At 40.1% G+C, this 18,716-nt stretch overlaps 1 protein-coding gene across 1 annotated transcript; it reads right to left on the reverse strand.

Moving 5' to 3' along the window:
* Positions 1-780: 780 nt before the first annotated feature.
* On the reverse strand, positions 781-18,498 carry LOC101164656 (collagen alpha-2(IX) chain). Its single transcript, XM_004073871.4, has 32 exons — positions 18,308-18,498; positions 17,181-17,255; positions 16,661-16,696; positions 16,518-16,580; positions 15,223-15,276; positions 15,063-15,098; positions 12,720-12,743; positions 12,540-12,593; positions 12,386-12,439; positions 11,116-11,166; positions 10,984-11,040; positions 10,859-10,912; positions 8,645-8,698; positions 8,494-8,547; positions 7,977-8,030; positions 7,824-7,877; positions 7,664-7,717; positions 7,494-7,547; positions 6,712-6,765; positions 6,060-6,104; positions 5,932-5,985; positions 5,783-5,836; positions 5,648-5,701; positions 5,493-5,564; positions 5,127-5,162; positions 5,001-5,045; positions 4,540-4,572; positions 4,310-4,456; positions 4,169-4,223; positions 3,829-4,017; positions 3,680-3,757; positions 781-2,080 (listed from the first exon to the last, which is right to left on the reverse strand). The coding sequence occupies exons 1-32, from the start codon at positions 18,377-18,379 to the stop codon at positions 1,875-1,877; spliced, it is 2,076 nt and encodes a 691-aa protein (XP_004073919.1). The 5' UTR covers positions 18,380-18,498; the 3' UTR covers positions 781-1,874.
* Between the last annotated feature and the right edge of the window lie 218 nt (positions 18,499-18,716).

An 18,716-nucleotide genomic window follows, 5' to 3' on the forward strand; every position in this document is an offset into this window, starting at 1 on the left:
AGTTGTTTTTTTGTAGAAAATGTATCCTTTTACCTTTAGTTGAAACGTCTTAACTGTTTCTTCTGATGCACTTTTTCTGTGTGGATAGATAAAATACCTTTACTATATTAACTATTATATAAATATGTATTTTTACTGTTATGTAGTCTTTTTTTAGTTCTAAAGATATTTTGCAATTGCTTTTTAATATTTTTTATAGTTGATGGCAAAAAAATGGAAAGAAAATCATTTTTTGTGTTGTTGTTTGACTTTCCCATACAGATGGTTAGAGCTCTCAAAACTTCAAAGCACTCTCAAATCTATCAAAAAGATTTTTCAGAAAGAAGCATTTTTTTGTTTTTGTTTTTTTGCTATAGTTAGAGTTTATTTCTCATTTTTCTGGTCACTCTGACATGCAGGATTTTCTGCTCCATCACACCTGATGCAATTGCATCATATATATGTGTATATATATATATATATATATATATATATATATATATATATATATATATATATATATATATATATATATATATATATATATATATATATATATATATATATGTACAGATAGTTATTTACACTTAATTGCTGGAATATATAAATCATTTCATAGTATTTGCTTAAAAAGAAACCTAAATGTACACAACGATCTCAGTATCATTGCTGAATGAGGTTAACTTTCAGTCTGTACAACTGGGGTGTTAACTGCTGATAAAGGTATTTATTAATGGTAAATATAAATATGAGAAGTTTGAAGTAGATAAGCATCCATTCCCAGGAGGACGTAGAAGAACGTTGGATTTTACAAAAGGTTCCTTTTTATTTGTTTGGGAGAGAGCTGAACACCTGGAAACAAACCCCTTTTTACAGATGATTGTATAAAGAACAATAAATAGCTTTTTCGGATAGAAAATAAATCAGTCGTCTTGTGAATAGTTGACAGTGGCATAGAAAGCGCATTTGGGCTGTTAACTGATTCGCTCTAAGAAAAAAAAAAAAACGTTCTTTCGGAGAGAGTTCCACATTATTCACTGATTTCATTAATCCAGAATTTTTGGTGGTGCATATCGTAACCCATTACTTTTTTTCTACATAATAATCAACACACATTTACAAAGATTTACAGCACTGCATTGTGGGAGATGGTAGTTCCCGTTGGGATATGCTGTTGCTAAGCAACAAGAAGAAGATATAAAGCTAGTCGTTAGTTTCTAAAATGAGACTTAGGTAGAAAGCAGGGAATGAGAAAGGGAAAAGGGGGGATCAATGTACACACGTTAAATCAAAGATTTCACTTAAGTTTACACATGAAAAGATACATTTTACAGTACAGTACTGACTGAAAACTTAGGCTGCAATCATTTATTGGTACAGTTTAAGGCTTGAAGTGTGATGTTTCAAGAAAGGCAGGGCAACAGGAGTCACCCAAAATGTTGAACCAATGAAATGTATCTAAAGTGACAATGGTGTAAAAAAGAAAAAGAAAAACAAAGGGCAGAATCAAATCTTTCTTGAGTTTGGTTTCCAGCTCCTCCTGGCTCTTGGAGGTTGTGGGAGACAATAAAGCTCAGTACTAGAGTGTTTCTTTCACACAGCTTCAGATGGTGCTGACACTGACATCACAAAACAAGGGAGAATTTGAAAGACTGTAGGTGGTTGTGGGCTGCTGTTGTCATGGTGATGCGGGGGATTAAGGTCCTGATGTTTTACCAGTCAAAATTTCAGGTTGTCAGATTTAAGAGAGAGGGGGTGAGGTCTTCACCTTCAGCACCATCACCATCCCCCACCTCTTGTTCTTGATGTTGGTGTTGTCCGACTACGAAGAGTGGCATCACTCCCTTCTTCTCTCTCTGTGAGGTGTTGTGAACTTCTGATGGAGAGACAGGCCTCTAAACATTGGGTCCTTTGATCGTTCCCGCCTCCTGTAGTCTGGGTGAGGTGTATGCTGATGCAGCTAGACACATGGCCGCCTCACAGTAGCCTGGGAGCCCTGGAGGACCTGCCTTGCCGGGATAACCTGGCTCTCCTGCTGATCCTTGAGGTCCTCTTTCACCGGGCCTTCCATCCCGAGCCACACCATCAGTGCCAGGAGGACCTGTAGAATAGGTCAGATAGTGACTGAACTATTTATGGCAGATAACTATGGAGAAGTCGCAGTTTTTTGCAGTTTGGCCAGGGTTGACTAAAATCCCACTGCCTTAGATTACTCAAAAGTGTGATTCGTATGTGTGTGTGCATAGGGGACAGTGTGTTTCTTCAGTTTGAATAAGTGTGTGTAGTTGCAGTCCTATTACATTCTCACCCAAGAGCATCTGGTAAATGACTGGAGTTAATGACGCCTCTAAAATTCTTTCAGCAGCCTCTCCTGTGGTGAAAGATGTAATGCCAAGTCCTTCAGTTGCTTATTGTTCTTTTCTTCTTCTTCTTCTTTTTTTTTTACTCTTGCCTCCAAACTACCCCCTTTTTATGGTCATTTTCAATTGGTCCATAAAAAACCTGAACGGTGTGCTTGATCTTATGCCGTGAAGAGGTGAAAGAGTTGCCACATAAAAGCAAAATGTGAGAAAGTGGAAAGGAAGTTTTTGAGTACAACACAGTGTTTATGAACCAGGCATAAAGATGATGGAGAGTTAAAAAAAAAAAAAAAGTTTAAAAATCAAACTTTCTTGGTTGCAATTAACCAAAGTATCAGAGGACAATCTTTTAAATACAACCAAGGAGAGCCTGTTAGTGCTAAAAGTAGGGGTGACACTTGGATTTCTGCATTGAACCAGGTTTGAAAAGGAAAGTAAATGGAGCCAGGTCAATTCACAAATAAACTGGTAGAAAGCTTGTTACAAAACCAAGTCAGTTCCTTGTTCGACAATATAAAAAGGTACAGCTTAATAGTATCCTGAATGCAGGGTTCTGAAAAATCACCAGGCCTGTTGTTCTTGAAACCTGGAGTTGCAAACTTCTCCTTCGATCAAAATGCATCAAAATGGGTTTTTTACTTCCTTGATGGGCTTTTTTGTAAGTTTCGACTTTTATATTTATCATTGATTCTACTCTTAAATGGGGCACGTTGCCATTGTCAGGGAAATCTGTGGCCACAGAATGGTCATACCAACAACTGCCAATCCCATTTATTTCTATTTATATAAATTAGACAGGATTTAGGTATGTAATATCCATTCAAGATGGCACAACATAAAACCAGGAGGGCAGTTCTTCAGCAAAAATGTAAAAGAATCAAATGGCCAAATGGGTTTATGTGACTGAACCCTTTGACTGTGTCTTAGTAAACCAGTAAACAATCAGGCTGGTTAGAATGGCCACAAGTTTTCAACTCAAAAGTATTCAGTCACAATACAGGTTTGCTTCAAGTGGCCAAAAAAAGGCATAATATACTGCAACAAAGCAGGTTAACAAGGTGTTGTACAGGTCTTCCTTTTTTTTTTTTTTTTACTAAAATAACATTTTTCATCCCTGCGACAGACAACCTGTTGGCTCTGGCAGCCCCTTCACCCCAAGAGGGACAAAACAGGTTTAGAAGATGAACGAATGAAAATAGTAATTTGGAATGGAAAGAAAATATGTCGGAATTCAACACATGCCGATTGCATCTGCAGCTCTGCTCAGATTGACTAATGGAACAGACACTTTTGACTTCTATTGTGTTTAGGACTTGAATAATGTAGGTCTTGCGTTCTACCTTGAATTCCTGGAGGTCCTGGCTGTCCTTGGTGTGGTTTGCCAGGATCTCCCCTCTCCCCCTTTGGCCCTCTTTTTCCTGTGGATTATATGAATTATGAACAAATGTAAGCAAACAAACACATGCTGCTGACGCTATTTCGTCTTTACCTTTGAGTCCTATGTTTCCGATCTGCCCAGGTGCACCAAAAATACCAGGGATGCCACGGGGACCCGGTAAGCCATGCGGTCCTTGAGGACCAGGTGCTCCAGGAGGTCCAGGGGGACCTGGAGGTCCCATCACACCTGCACCTCCAAGCACAGCCCTCTTTGCACTCACCGCCACTGCTGCTAGTCTCTCTGCAACAAAACAGGAAGCATGCCTGTTTTTATCCAGCCACTCTGGATGTTGGTAGCTGATTGCTCAGGAGATGAAAGCAGCTTTGGGAAATCAACCATTCTAATCTCCTTTACAGACATCAAAGACGATTATTGGGGCCTAGATGCTCACCCTGCAGCATCTTCAAAACCACTTCAATAATATGCTGGTCAGATGCATCCCGACCCTGAAGAGAAGGAGAGTCAGAGTGAGCACTGCATAGGCAAAAATAAAACAAAAAAATGTTGCCAAGAGGAGACAAACCGGACTCACCAGTGGTCCCTGAATGCCTGGCATGCCAGGTACTCCACGTTCTCCATGAAGTCCTCTTGGTCCCGGCAGCCCTGGAGGTCCTTGATCGCCTGGTTTTCCGGGGTCTCCTGTGGGTCCATTATGTCCAAGATCCCCCCTGATTCCTTGCTGTATAAGGAAAAGCATAATTTATGGAGACAACAGTAATAAAAGAAGCACTTCATCAGAATTTTACACTGCAATACTCTTACCTGTCCTTTGGGCCCTGGTTCACCAGAGATACCCTTTCAAAAAAAAAAAAATTAAATAAAGCATTTTCACAGCATCACTTCCATTTATCATCTGCGCCTCGGAGAGACTCTTTAAGCCATAAACCAAGAAGGAATATTAAGTGGGTGTCTTAGAACAGGGCGATTTTAAAAGCCAATATGCATAAATGCTTCCCTGTCATGTAAACAGCTTACTTTTCCTTTGGATTATTTTGGGGGGGATTTGTAAGCAAATTCAAAAACAGGCATTTCTTCTTCCAACTTTGGTGTGGTTTCAACATCCTCCTGACGCTTCATATCACTCTGTTTCGAAAGCGTCAGGAGGAAGTGCTTAGAAATCTTTATCTAAATTCTAAAAGTTGAAAATGGAAACTCTTCCCTGGGGTGCTTTGTAGCAGGTTTCAAATAGCAATAGAGCTTGTGTTAAGATAATCTTTATTTACCTTTTCTCCTTTCTCACCAGCCAATCCCTCAACACCTGGGTCGCCCTAAAAGCAACGGAGAGGAGAAGATGAAAAGGAGGCTGGAAGGCTGGCGTTAACTAAAAAGGAGTAAAAGTGCTCACTCACTATATCTCCCTTTGGACCAATTTTGCCTTGGAAACCCTGAAGGAAGAAGAAAGGGGAGGATTCAGGTGAATTATGTCAATTCCCAAATGGGGTTTGTCTTTAAAAGAGAATATTGATTGAAATCATTATAAATTAAGAAATAACATTGTTTTATCTAGGAAACCAAGATGAGGATACCTAGATGATAATTTTTCTGCTTTATTCAGCGATCCACTGTAGCTTCCCTTAGCTCTACTTACAGGTAAACACTGCCCCCAATGGACAAGGTTGCTAAACTACACCACTGCATAGCAAGTTCATCAACATTGAGTGAGCATAGAGCATATGATAATTAAATATTATTTTCATGCACCTTAGAGCACACACCTTGTCTCCCTTAGTTCCAGTAAGACCCTGTGCTCCCGGGATACCAATGGGTCCTCTTTCTCCTTTGCTTCCCTGTTTGGAAATAGTAAAAATGCTGCTTGTACTGCAACCTATGCTCAATTTAATGCACACAAAAAGAATCGAATGCAGGTTACCGGCTTTCCAACTGGTCCCTGTTGGCCAGTGGGTCCCCGTTGGCCTCTGTCTCCCTGCAGAGGACAGTTGAGGAGAGTCAGCAAGGTCAGAGCCTCAGCAGTTCTCTGCTCTGTTGCAATGATCTCAAACTGTACCTTAGGTCCAGGAACTCCTTCCATACCGGCCTCCCCAGGAATGCCAGGCTCTCCCTAACACATTGTAATGAATTATTGCAAATATTCAGTTTATGGAAAACAACATTAGCCCATTGGTTGAAAAAAAAAACATATTTTTGAAAGCTTACCAGAGGTCCTGGAGAACCGGGTAGACCAACATGACCCCTTGGTCCAGGCTCGCCCTTTGGAGACAAGAGCAATCAGTAAAGTCGCAGAAAAGAAAGATAAAGACTTACAAGTATGGTTTCATACAAACCTTATCTCCAGATTCTCCCTTTGCCCCGGAGGATCCAGGTAATCCCTAAAGACAGAACAAACAAGCCTGTAAATGGAATATCCCGAAAAGGAAATCCAGTTATGAATGTGCTCTAAATGTACAAATGAAAACGTAAAACAGTGTGTGACTCCACCTGGTGAGTAAGAATAATGTTAACTTAATGGCAACATCAAAACAGCCCCAGTGACATCTATTCTGCACTCTCTTTTCTTTGTGTTATGTGCTTTTTCAAAGGAACCAAACCAAGTTCCAGTGTTTGAGTCTGCAACAGTGCTGGTGTCACTGCTGTGATCACACAGCAAAGTGTGCATCTCATGCTTCATTACCCCTTAGTCAGGATGATGCACACATATAAACACACACTTGTGTGTGTGTCCCACAGGCCTGATTGTGATAAATAGCCTGCAGTGGAAGAGAAAGTGCTGTTTCAAGGTGGCTTATATTCTAAAAGTGTGCACGTCAAAAGGTTGCAGTTAAGCTGGATGAATGCCTGGACAACAGAAAATACCAGATTTGGTTCAACTGAGGAGAGGAACATATTGTCCCTCAAACTGGTAAACTGGATGATAGCACTTATATGCATCTGCTTCAATCACTTAAAAGTAGCAGATGCACAATAAAAAAGACTTACCGCTGTTCCCTGAGGACCAGGAGGACCCGGCCTTCCTGGCTGCCCAGGAGCCCCCTGCACATAAAAAAAGAAAGAAATCTTTAAACGTGCTATGAGTAATGCCTTAGTCAAATGCAACCATACGAGGGTAAAACTTTGTGGATGTTGTGGGTTTTAAGGTTGGCCAGCCCCTATGGCAGGAGGTGCCACATCTTAAGGTGACAGTAGGTGTGTCTTGAGGCTCGTACAGCCACCTCAAGGGGACATCATAAAAATGGAACATACTATTTTTGTGCATGTGTTAAGTGTATTAAGTATTTGTTTACGTATGGGTGATGCTGTTGTATAGTGTCCTTATCCTGCACTCTTGTCGTCAGTAAGTCCTCCTTTTTAACAGTCAGGCTGCAAGAACGGAGCGTGCAACAGGGGTGCAAACCTATCGATAGAAAAGCGCTGACGGCCCCCTTGCTTAGTGCACAGGGTTCAGGGCTGTTGAAAAAAGTAACAAATCTGAAATCTGTGTAACGTGCCTGCATCTCACCTACTTCACCCTTACTTATACTTATGTGTCCTAGAAGTGTTCACCTGTCGCCTGCATTATGCCTGTAGAAAAAATGTACATGAACATTTTATCGCTACAGGTTCACTGAGTGGTCTAAAATCTTAACATTTCATGTTGGGCACCTCGGTGCCCAGTTCAGGTTAGCACATTTTTTACCACCAGACAGCCCATATCCAACCGTAAGGGCAGTTGTGACTAAGGGATCAAATTTGCTAAGATAACACAGGTAAATGGAGCTTACTTTGATTCCGGGAATGCCAGGTGTGCCGTCTTTTCCATCAATACCAGGAAGACCCTGAAGAAAGCAGGGAGATCACTGAGTTGAGTTTTAGAAAACACATTTTACTCATTTTAATTTAATACACTTCACTATGTTAATATAACCACAGCACATATGCAAATTTCACTTACATTTTCTCCCTTTTTACCAACTGCACCCTGAGAACCCTGGATACCTCTGCTGCCCTGTAGAAAAAACTATTTGTTTTAGTGCACTTGCAATGTACATAACTTTTGTTGTTCAGCTATGCAAGACATGTCTTTAAGAGAAAAGAAAAGATAGATCACCCACTTTGTCTCCTTTCTCTCCTGGCTCTCCAGGTGGTCCCTGAGGTCCTTCTTCACCCTTCAAAAGACCCCATTTTATTTGTTTACTGAAAAAAATATACAATAACCTGATAGTTTTCCCATGTTTTAATTTGACTTGTTATGCATGTGTTCCTACAGGAGGTCCAGGAATCCCTATTGGTCCAAATGTTCCCTTGTATCCTCGAGGGCCCTGCAGGAAAACAACAAAGTACCATCAATCACCATAGCTCTGAGAGCAAGCTAAGTAGGACTAGCCTTCCATTCATTGTGATAAAGGCATAATTAGCTTAACTCACTCCACTAATGAGAGGTGCACGGAGAGCCAGTCATTCTTGCTTTGGCACAAAGCCGAGGTGCTAACTTGGCTAACGTAGCTAACGTTAACAGTAAGACAAATGGCTGTAGTGGATCATTAACTACAGTCGGAGTTACCATGAACTCACAAAACCCCAACTCATTAGAGGAAGAGAGAGATTTTTGTTTGTATCATTTCCATATGTCCCCATTGCTGATAATAGATGATGCTTGCACAAAGAGAACAAGGCTGCCTGTGCTTCCTAGTGTGCAATATCCAATTATATATTTTCAATTCAAATGCATAGTATGTACATTAAAGTTCTATGTAAATACGTTTTAAAAAATCGGGTACTTACTGCTTCTCCTTTGGGACCCATCATTCCTGGATACCCCCTCAAACCCATCGGACCCTTAATTGGGAGTCAACACAATGTCAGACACTGTCCACCGGTAATGATCACATCAAGGTAAAAAGTTGTCCAATATGATTTCATGCTGTCACCATACCGGCACACCAGGGATACCCTGCTCCCCAGAGATCCCAACATCTCCTTTGGGGCCCTGGAAGACATAGGAAATCAGATGAAGTGTATTCAACTTTTATAAATCAAAGAAAAAAGGAAACAAAAAAAACCTTTTTGCCAAATATATAAAAGGGTTATAACTTCTAACTTTGACAGAAAAGCTTTAGAACATGGAAATTATAAATGCAATGGAAACCAGTTTGCTATATCTTCTAGCTGTCCTTTGATGGCTACATGCTGTGTACTTGCCGAGTCAAGCCTGATAAAGTCTAACTGCAGTTAATTAGCCAGCTAGAGCTTGCTAATCAAAAATTAATGGCCCAATTCCCATTTTCACACTTAGAGATTCATAGAATTTGAGGCACACTCTGGCCAAAAGTGAGAGCTCAGTAACCGTCTCTCTGTCAAATTCATATTTTTCTGCTGATGTTTTAAAGCTTTATGCTTTTCTTTTTGTGTTAATGCTGACATAAACACAATTTTCAAGTTGGCAGCTTCTTCTCATTTATGGTGAGCTGAGGTTTGACATCCCTTGAAGTTCCCACATTTGGAGGGGAACCAATGCATTTTGCACACTTAAGAAAAGTTTGCAACTCAACATTGAAATAAACTTGCAGAATCATGTTCCGTTCAGTAAATCTTTTTTATGGTTGTTTTTGACTGTCCAGGCCCATGGAGGGTTGTAGACAAGAACAAATCCATCTTAAAGGAAGCACTGGTGTTTCTTGCAGTTGCCTTGATGCTCGTGTGGTTTCCCTAATGGACGTGGTAAAATTGGAAAGTTCAAAAAATTGCACGCATTAATGATGGGTTAAGCTGTCGTACGGTGTCCTTACGCCACACGCCCTTGCCCCAAACTGTTTTCTAATTGTTTCCGCTTATCTAGGAGTTAGGCTTCCAGCAAGGACAGCACACTTTTCACTTGAACACCACTAACATTGTGCAGGATTTGTGGGGGTCTAAAAAATTAAAAATCGGTATAACACACCTGCATCTTACCTACTTCCTTACTCTGTGTGCATTATATACTGTAAGTGCTCGCTACAACCTGTCGCTCTCAGCTTACCCGTAGTAAAAAATGTAAAAGGACATTTTAGCCCTATGGGCTCACCGATTGGTCTATGACCTTGTTTTTTTGTGTGGGTCACCTGTGTGCTCCGTACTGGTTTTTCCATGTTTTACCCGTATCCACCCAAAAGGGCGGTTGTGACAAAAGCATTCCTGGATTAATGAGCTAATCAGAAAGTCGTAAAACAGCACACCTGCAACCAAAAATCTACCTCACCAAGGTAAAAGTGATTCTTTTAAAACAATTTTGACTACAAAAGAAAGGCAGAGCGAAATGCTAAATGCCACAGTGGAGCAATTCCTACTGGTCGAAATAAAGAAAAAGGGAGATAAATCTATGAGAAAACATATATTAATAATAAGTGATTACATATGTGGGATATTTCAGTCAGTTAAAAAGTAAAATACATTTTCTCACCGATGCTCCCCACCCTTTGAATCTACAAACTTTGCTTCTGTTTGTTGATCAGTTGTCATATCTGTACTAAAACTACATGCCTCAAATGTTCCTTCAAAATGTATTTTAGTTGCTCTCAGTAGGTGTACAAGACAATTTATGAAGAAAGTTGAGCATCGGAGAACGTAAACATCCTAAAGTATTGCCCTAGCTCACCATTTCCACACATATATTTCAAGATGTAAGTTTGGTGGGGATTTGAGCAGCTTCTTTACTACAGAGCAATGTAAAGTCAAGGCATGTCCTCTGAAACCTCAGAAGAATGGTTAGGGGTGTCCTGAGTGTTTTTGCATTGAAGTGCATTCAGAAAGCAGTGTGTGAGAAGATCAGAGGCTAAGTCCTCAGTTTTGGCTAGCAGCTCCATGGGAGCCCACAGTGTGCTCATTAACTCAGCTTAATATGGCGAGGTGAGAGGTCTGCATGAACCCAGACGCTCTCGTAGTCTCCTTCATGTACCTGTGTGCTCACCACTTCTTTCATTTAGAGAGTTGTATGCAGACTGCAAGGCCATGGCCCAGCCTAAGTAATTACAGCCAGATTAGAGCAGTCATGTGCCTCTGGGGGCTTCATTAACGCTAATCCTCACCTCCTCGTATCCTGGACGGCGGGTCAGGGCGCACGGCTATACAACAAAAAACATGCACGTCTGTTTGCGTGCATCAGTACACTCACCGGTTTTCCAATGCTGCCTGGGTCGCCAAGAATTCCGGCACGCCCTTTGTGTCCCTAAAAGTGAGTATGTTGTCAGGCCTGGGTTGTAAATTGATGACAGGCAACAAATGTGAAATTCCCACTACCTTGACACCTTGAAGCCCCTGAGGGCCTTTAGGACCCGCTGGACAGTTGAGAGGACACTGTTGTTGAGAAAAATCCAGATAAACAGCACTGTAACAGTGTGAACACTATTAAAACCGGTCATAATATCATACCTGTATGTCTGCACTGCCTTCTTCTAATCCAAGGAATTTGCCCGGGGGACCCTAAAACGTGAATGAGGAGAGTCACAGTTTGGAAAAAAGATGCTTTGTCTTCTCTAAGCTAAGTCAGCACTCTCTTTTTATTTCCACCTGGTCTGCTCCTTTATCATTCCATCTCTCTGCTTATAGATTGAGTTAGGAGATGATGCATTCCTGCTACAGTCGAAAAAGACAGCCCACTGATCTGATAGTGGTTTATTTGTCCTAAGACAGCACTAAAGCTAAACAGATATACTCCCCTGGGCTGGGAACATCCCTCTTAGTGGAAACGCCTTCCCCCCGCAATTTGCTGAAAGTCAATTGGATACACCAGGAAGGTGGGCTTCATTCACACCCCCCTCAGCATGTCTGTTTAAGTGACCACTTCCAAGGAAAAGTAAATATATGTGCGTTTCAGGCTTCCACGCTCAAAACTTTCACGGTCACAGGTCGCTATACAAGTTTCTACGACAGCTTTCAGGCTCTGCGTACAAAACAAGCAGAGTCATTGGACGCACGTTCAAAGTTAAACCAGGTTGAACTTTGACCAATCACTGACTCCGATGTTGGTAGGGCTAAATGCTAGATGGTAGATGACTATATGATGATATTTTAGTATTGCTCTTCTTTTATCACAAAGTGACCCCAGACAGGACAGAATTATCTTTGGCAGCAGTTTAAGGCAGAACAAAGGAAACTTTAGCTTGTTTTTATGCTCCCAGTTTCCTCCACCGCCATCATATGGAATCCAAGCAGCAATATACCCTTTGACTACATACTCTAACTGTACGGCTGGATAGCTCCGATAGTGCTCGCCATTCATGAATGTTAGGTAGGGGTTGTTAGGGGGTGTAAGCTAGCAGGACAGTGTGTAAACAAAAAAGGTGGGGGTGTGGTTGCTCTACATCAACAGTCCTGCCCATATCTCAGAGCCAAATGAACCCCTGCCATTCTGTAGAAATTGTCTGTGTCTCTGTAGAAAATGGCACAGGTTTGTTGAATTTGGCCACAAACAGCATAATTGTAATTAAAAGACCACTGGGGACACTTAAAAGATGATCAGAGTGGGACTTTAAGTTACCAAACAGCACAATCGATAACAAATATGAATATTAGTTTGTTTTTGGCAAAATCTATTTCACAAGTAACTGTATGAATTCACTTACCTATCACTCAGATTTTTTCTAGTTAGATAAAAACTAATTTGAATTTGAAAAGCAATCAATCTTGGGTTGACACCTACTGGCTTTCCAGGGGGTCCAGGGAGTCCTGGTGGTCCAGGTGGTCCCATTACTCCCTACATAAGTATGAGAAAAGACAGCTATTGTGATTGGGAAGTTAGCAATCCAACTCAGGTTTTATTGAATGATGTGATTATTGAGTTCTGCTGCATGTACCTTTGGACCGGTTTGTCCAATTTTACCTGGAAGTCCAGTTGGCCCAAGAGCTCCCTAAAAGAACCATAATGTGGGCCCAAGTGTTGGAAAAAAAACGTTTAATATCATAAATTAGTGTCACCTCTCAGTGCAAATCCGTTAAATAATAAAACCAAACTGCTTAATACTACATATACTTACAGCCAGACCTGGAAGCCCGGATCCCTGTAAAGAAAAATAGAAATGACATGAAGTTAAATCCCTATTTAACAAGTCGGAAATCAAGCAGAATACGATTACGATTTGTGAAGGCCAGGTAACAGCAAACACAACCATTCTGTAATGCAGGTGTACAATGTCAGTGCAGCTTAAAAACTTTCCAGCACTTTTTAGACAATTGATTAGAAACAAAGTAATTAAAGAGGGAAGCCTGCTTGGAAGAGGAACAGGATCTCCTCTCAGTAGAGAAACAGCAAGAACCCCCACCCTGATTCCAAACTACAGATTCACTCTTACAGTCCTACAGCATCCAAGCATGACATTGAATGCCTCTCAGCCCACTATGGAGGGTATGCAGTGGATGGATTCATAGCACCACCTAGTGGCTATAGACATTGTCAGATATGGAATCCAGGGGAAGTAACTGAACAAACCACAAACCGCTTGTCGGCTGTGGAAAGCATCTGCCAGATTTTGGTGAACTCAGCCAAACAGGGGTACAGCTGGTCACGCATTCAGGCATGACAGAACGATGATCTGGGAGGGTGCTGTTTGAGACCAGCTGGGTTACAATATGCTTGTTAGTGAACCTACAAGTCGGTCATAATTCACTCTGCAAACAGCCTCGGAGGGTCGTTTTTTGATCAACCTAACAGACGGAAAATGGTAATGTCTGATATGCCAATGTATACTTTGACTTCTTTTTAAATCAACTAAATAAATAAATTTAAAAAAAAGCTGAAGAGACCAGAAACCATTTCAAAGAAAACACTGTTAGATTTGTCTGATCCCGGTTGTTGAGTAAATAGATATGCAATGCAAAAAAAAAACATTAATTGCAATGTTTTTTTGTGCAAATAACTTCCTCCTACAAGGATATTTGTTCAATTACACACAAGCAGAAGACAATTTTTATCAGTAATTCTTTGAGTAACCAAGATGTGATTTCAGAATGGAAAGCAGGCAGGATAAGGTCTGCAACTGAGTTGGTTCTATCTACTGTTGCTTCCTTAGAGCTTCTGGAGTCAGATTCCTTTTATTTGCACTTATACATGACCAATAAAGCTAATTGTGATTCTGATAAAAAAAAAAAAAAACATCCATCCATCTGTCCGTCCATCCGTTTTTAGGACCCAGTGAATGCCTTTTAGGGTCACATGGTTGCTGGAGCCTATCCTAGCTACTGATGGGTACACCCTGAACTGGTTGTTTGCCTGTCACAGGCAGAAAATTGTGTAGTTAAAGTTACTTGCTAATACGTCAAGAATATTTTTTTTTACCGGTTCGCAAACTAATTGCGTTAATTCCCTGTCACTTTTTTTGTGAACTAAAATCATGCATGATTCTGGTTTGACACTATTGACCTCGACCTTTGACCACCTTAAATCAAGGGTTACAGTTGAACTGCTAAATGTTTAGAGGAAATTACTTAAACAGAGTAAATCAACTTGTTATAAACTTTTAACAGCTTTCTCTTTTAAGTAGTTTGTTTTATTCTCAAGAGTCGTGTATGATGCGCTACAACTTTTGTTTTTTATTTGTTTTTTTTTAATAGCGACTTCTGTTTTGCGTCCTGATTGGCTGTAAATCTTTGATCCCGATCTAAATCTTTGTTTTCATTCTATATAACTTGACTTATTTTTCTATGATGGTTTGAACTTATAGAGGTGTAAATAAGGCAAGTTTATCTGTGCAACACATTTCATGTACAAATACAATTTAAAGTGCTTTACATAAAACATTAAAAGAAACAATAGAAAATAAAAAAAGAATTAAAAAAAAAATTAAAAAGAACAGATTCTAAATCAAGCATATGTGAACAGTGCTGATATAAACCTATGAATACAAACAAATCAAATGCAGCTAAATGAGTGTGTCAGCTGATCTAAGGCTTTCTGGAAGTCTGTTCCAGATCTGTGGAGCATAGAAGCTGAATGCAGCTTCTCCATGTTTGGCTTTGACTCTAGGAACTTAAAAAGAAAAACAGATCCAGATGACCTGAGAGGTCTGGTACATACTGGGTCAGGAGGTAAGCCATGTATTCTGGTATCTTTAATCCTTTGAAATATTTTTGAGATGATAGTAGGCTGATTTTGTAATGTGTACATCAAAATTTAGGTCTGTATCCATGACTACACCCACGTTTCTGGTCTGGTTGGTAGTTTTTTGATGAATAGCTTGAAGCTCTGTAGCAACCCTCCAACCGTTTTTCCTTAGCCCTAAAGACAATAACCTCAGTTTTGTCAGTTTTAAAAAAAAAATCAGATTAGCTATACCCCTTTATTTTTAAATTATCCATTCGAGAAAAACAAAGGATTTACTCACCGGAGCCCCAGGCTCACCACTCGGACCAGGCTGACCCTGTAAGCAAAAATAAAAAAACAAATCTGCCTTTCCTTCCACAGCAAATTAATCAGGTTTTATGTTTTTATATTGAAAGAGAAAAGAGAGTTGACGCTTTTCTAACTAAAGGTTCAGTCCTTGCCTTTGGGCCTGGTCTCCCAATGGGACCGCGATCCCCTTTTGCTCCAATCAAACCCTGGAGACAAATGCAGAAAGATGAAAACAGACAAATCAGATGCTCCCAGAAAAAAAACACACACACACACACATATATATATATATATATATATATATATATATATATATATATATATATATATATATATATATATATATATGTGTGTGTGTTTTTTTATATATATATATTCCTTTTTAAAAACTGCATTTGGCGGTATGACTGGGTGAACTCACATCATGTTGAGCAATGAGCTATTCTTGAAGGTAATTGGCAAACCATGCCAAGACTTAGATTCCAGGGCGGATTAGCAAATAAATCTCCAAGGAATGTGCGTGTGCATGTGTTTGTGTTGCTAACATGTGATCATTTGACAATTACAACTTTTCTGCTAATTGAGACTGAGCAGTAATCTGCACCGACTGACCTCTGTGGTGCTAAAAACCCATTATGCCCTGAGCTTAAAAGGCTTGTATCTTCATCTCTATCATTGGTTTCACTGCAAGAACTAAACCTTTAAAAAGTTCAAAATCCTTGTTTCAAGGAAAATGTACTTTTTGGCTTTCTTTATCAATAAGATTTTTAAAAATAATCTTAGTTTGATAAAACATGTCTTAGTGACAAGAATCATTTTCTTAAAATAAGAAATAATTGTCCATCCATTTTTTACCCTACAGTCAGATTTTTTTTTTTTAACCCTTGTGCTATCCTATGACCCCACCCTTACATTGATGTGTTCTTCCTACAATGACAAAGGTGGATAAAGGTGGAAAGATTTGATGTAATCCATTGACACCAGTGAAGATCACAAATCATTGAAGAAAAAAGGTTCAGAGCACTGTCTAGTGGGTCTAGATGACCCAACTCCCAATTATATAAACAATTATAAAACAATGATTGAGCTAAAACTGTGGAAGAATTGCTGGTTATAATATAATAAACCACAAAGGACCACCTTGCAAAAAAATGTGTTGAACACCAAATACATAAAAAGTGAATTCATATGGATGATTAAAAAGTAAAAACAAAAAAACCTGTTGAGGGTCACATGACACAGATGAACTATTATTATCATTAAACCTTTATTTAAAAATTTAAAAACAATAATAATATTTATTAATATTTAATTAACAATGAAATGATTCTTTAGATACTTACAGTGTAGATAAAACAAAATAATAATTAAAAAAACAGTCAGTATAGCTGTGTTATTTGTTGTTGTCTTCTGTGATGCAGACTGACTCAGTCGTGGGTTTACTCACATCAATGCCGTTCTCCCCTGGTGGCCCATTTGGACCAGGCTGCCCTGGTTCTCCCTTTTGCCCCTGAAATACACAACGACAAACCGGATGAAGCCGAATTTACTGCAACAACATACAGAATTGATTCTGTGATGCAAACTCACTGGAGGTCCGGGGGACCCAGGTTTTCCTTTTTCTCCCTGAAACAGAAAAAGCAAAGGAAAACAACGTTTAGTCCGGTCCTGAAATATAGTTTTTTCCACAAACTGATTCTCTGAAATGTTCAGCTTTAACTCCAAAATCAAGAAAATGACATGAAAGAGAGTCACAAACAAATAAATGGAGCCATCTTCTTGGTTTGGGATTGAGCAACTGGAGCTGACATCAGACGGCATGCAGACTTTTTTTTTTCAATCCATGCGCCTCCACTTCCAGCACATTCATCCAACCTGCCTGCTTTAACCCTTAGAATAACCTGCATGTATCACATTACTGTTACACATGCTCTCAAAGAGCCTTCTATCAGCTGAGAACAGAGTTCCTTTGTGCCTGTGTTTTCATTCACAGTGCCATCTGCAGGTAAGACTCCCAAAGTGTAGGTTGATCCAAATTCCCAGCTCCTTCAGCACAATGAGGATCTTTGTGGAGGAAAAAGCTGTTGGGCAAACCTGAGCGGACACTCACATCAATGCCATCCGAGCCGGGAGTGCCAGAGGGGCCTGATGGGCCTGGCAGACCCTGGGGTCCAGGTGGACCCATCTGAAAGACAGACAGGAAAGAAAAGGTGTTTGGATATTATTACTCTCACTATAGTTCAGGTGAAACAAATCGACATATTATGAGTGAAACCAATAAAAACGTAAAAACACACAGATAAAAGTTACAACTTTTCTTCAGAGTTAAAAAAAAATCATACCTACAACTATCATGTACATTAAAAACATATTTTTTATGAAACCTTAACAACATTAAAATACATCAAATGTTTAATGTTCAGTACCCGTCATGCTAAACGATGTGTCATCATATTTTAAATGCCATACCTAACAATTTGATTGACTGATGTAAAATAATATTTTTGCCTAATTAGAGGACGCACGAAACTAGACCAAAACATGATTTAAAAAAGTAAAAATGCTGGGAAAAAAATAATAAATCATTGTAAACAAAGGACAGTAGCAAAGGAATTGAGGAGGAATGTAGGAGGGAGGGGTCATAAGACTGGGACTGTTTACTGCCACCTCCCCTGCCTAAGCCCCCCACCATCTTACTTTGTATTGATTGAGATTGTCTGATGCAAGACAAACATGTTAATCCCTCAGATTACCAAAGTCTTTGCAAATACAACATCAAAAACAGGGTATAAAAAAGTAAAAGTCCAGTAGATTTTAGCAATTCCAGTCACTTAGAGCACAGTGAGGTGTCACTCCCGGCAGTGGATTTCACACACTGGTTGCAAAGTTTGGGTTTGCATGTCAGTGCACACTAATTATCTATCTTTGCTTCCTGTTGCTCTAAAGGAAATAAAATAAAGTAAAAATAAAAACACAAATGTAAAAGTCCATGTCTTCAACATGAACTCTTCTTTTTGAAAATCCATGTAAAAGTGTCCACTTTTCCTTGTCTCCATAGCAGGAAGCCGTTTTAAAGTATCCAAATCTGTCACATCCATGCTCCAAAGCCAGGTCGTGCACACATAAAAACCTAGAGAATCACTCCAGGGTCCATTCGGGCTTCATTGGAGGCACCTTTTCCACAAACTGCTGACTTGGGAAGGAAGCCTGAGCCGAGCACTTCCCTCGTGCACTCACCACTTGAGCCAGAGCTAGGCACAAGGTCTGCAGGACAACCCAGGACTTCAGCGAGGCGTGGAGCGCAGCCATGGTCCCTCTGTCCTGTACAGATCAGCAAATCCTCACTTTACGTTCCCCCTCTCCGCTCTTCCACTCCTCTCCAGGCCGGCACCTCGTGGAGAAAAAAAAAACTCCTCTCAGGAGGAGAGGGATGGATGGATGGAGGAGGAAAGGGGAGGGATGGAGTAGGGGTGTTGAGAAAAAAAGAGAGGTGTATTCTACCCCAACCGCCGGCCCCTGAAAGTGAATGAAAAGTACTTTCTTCCTCATTTATTTCTGCAGTTAACTGTCCACAAACATTTGACCCACTTTTCAAAGTTTTAGTTTGAAGAAGTCAGATGTATGAGTTTACATCCAACTCAGAAAA

Source organism: Oryzias latipes, chromosome 11 (assembly GCF_002234675.1).
Source record: "Oryzias latipes chromosome 11, ASM223467v1".
In the NCBI taxonomy this organism is placed as follows: Eukaryota; Metazoa; Chordata; class Actinopteri; order Beloniformes; family Adrianichthyidae; genus Oryzias; species Oryzias latipes.

Coding starts and splice junctions, on each gene's coding strand:
- LOC101164656 (XM_004073871.4), bottom strand. CDS start 18,379: ATGGCTGCGCTCCACGCCTCGCTGAAGTCCTGGGTTGTCCTGCAGACC. Junction 12,744..15,062: donor GTGGTGAGCCTGGGGCTCCG/GTGAGTAAATCC, acceptor TTTTCTTTACAG/GGATCCGGGCTTCCAGGTCT. Junction 7,878..7,976: donor TAGGGATTCCTGGACCTCCT/GTAGGAACACAT, acceptor GGTCTTTTGAAG/GGTGAAGAAGGACCTCAGGG.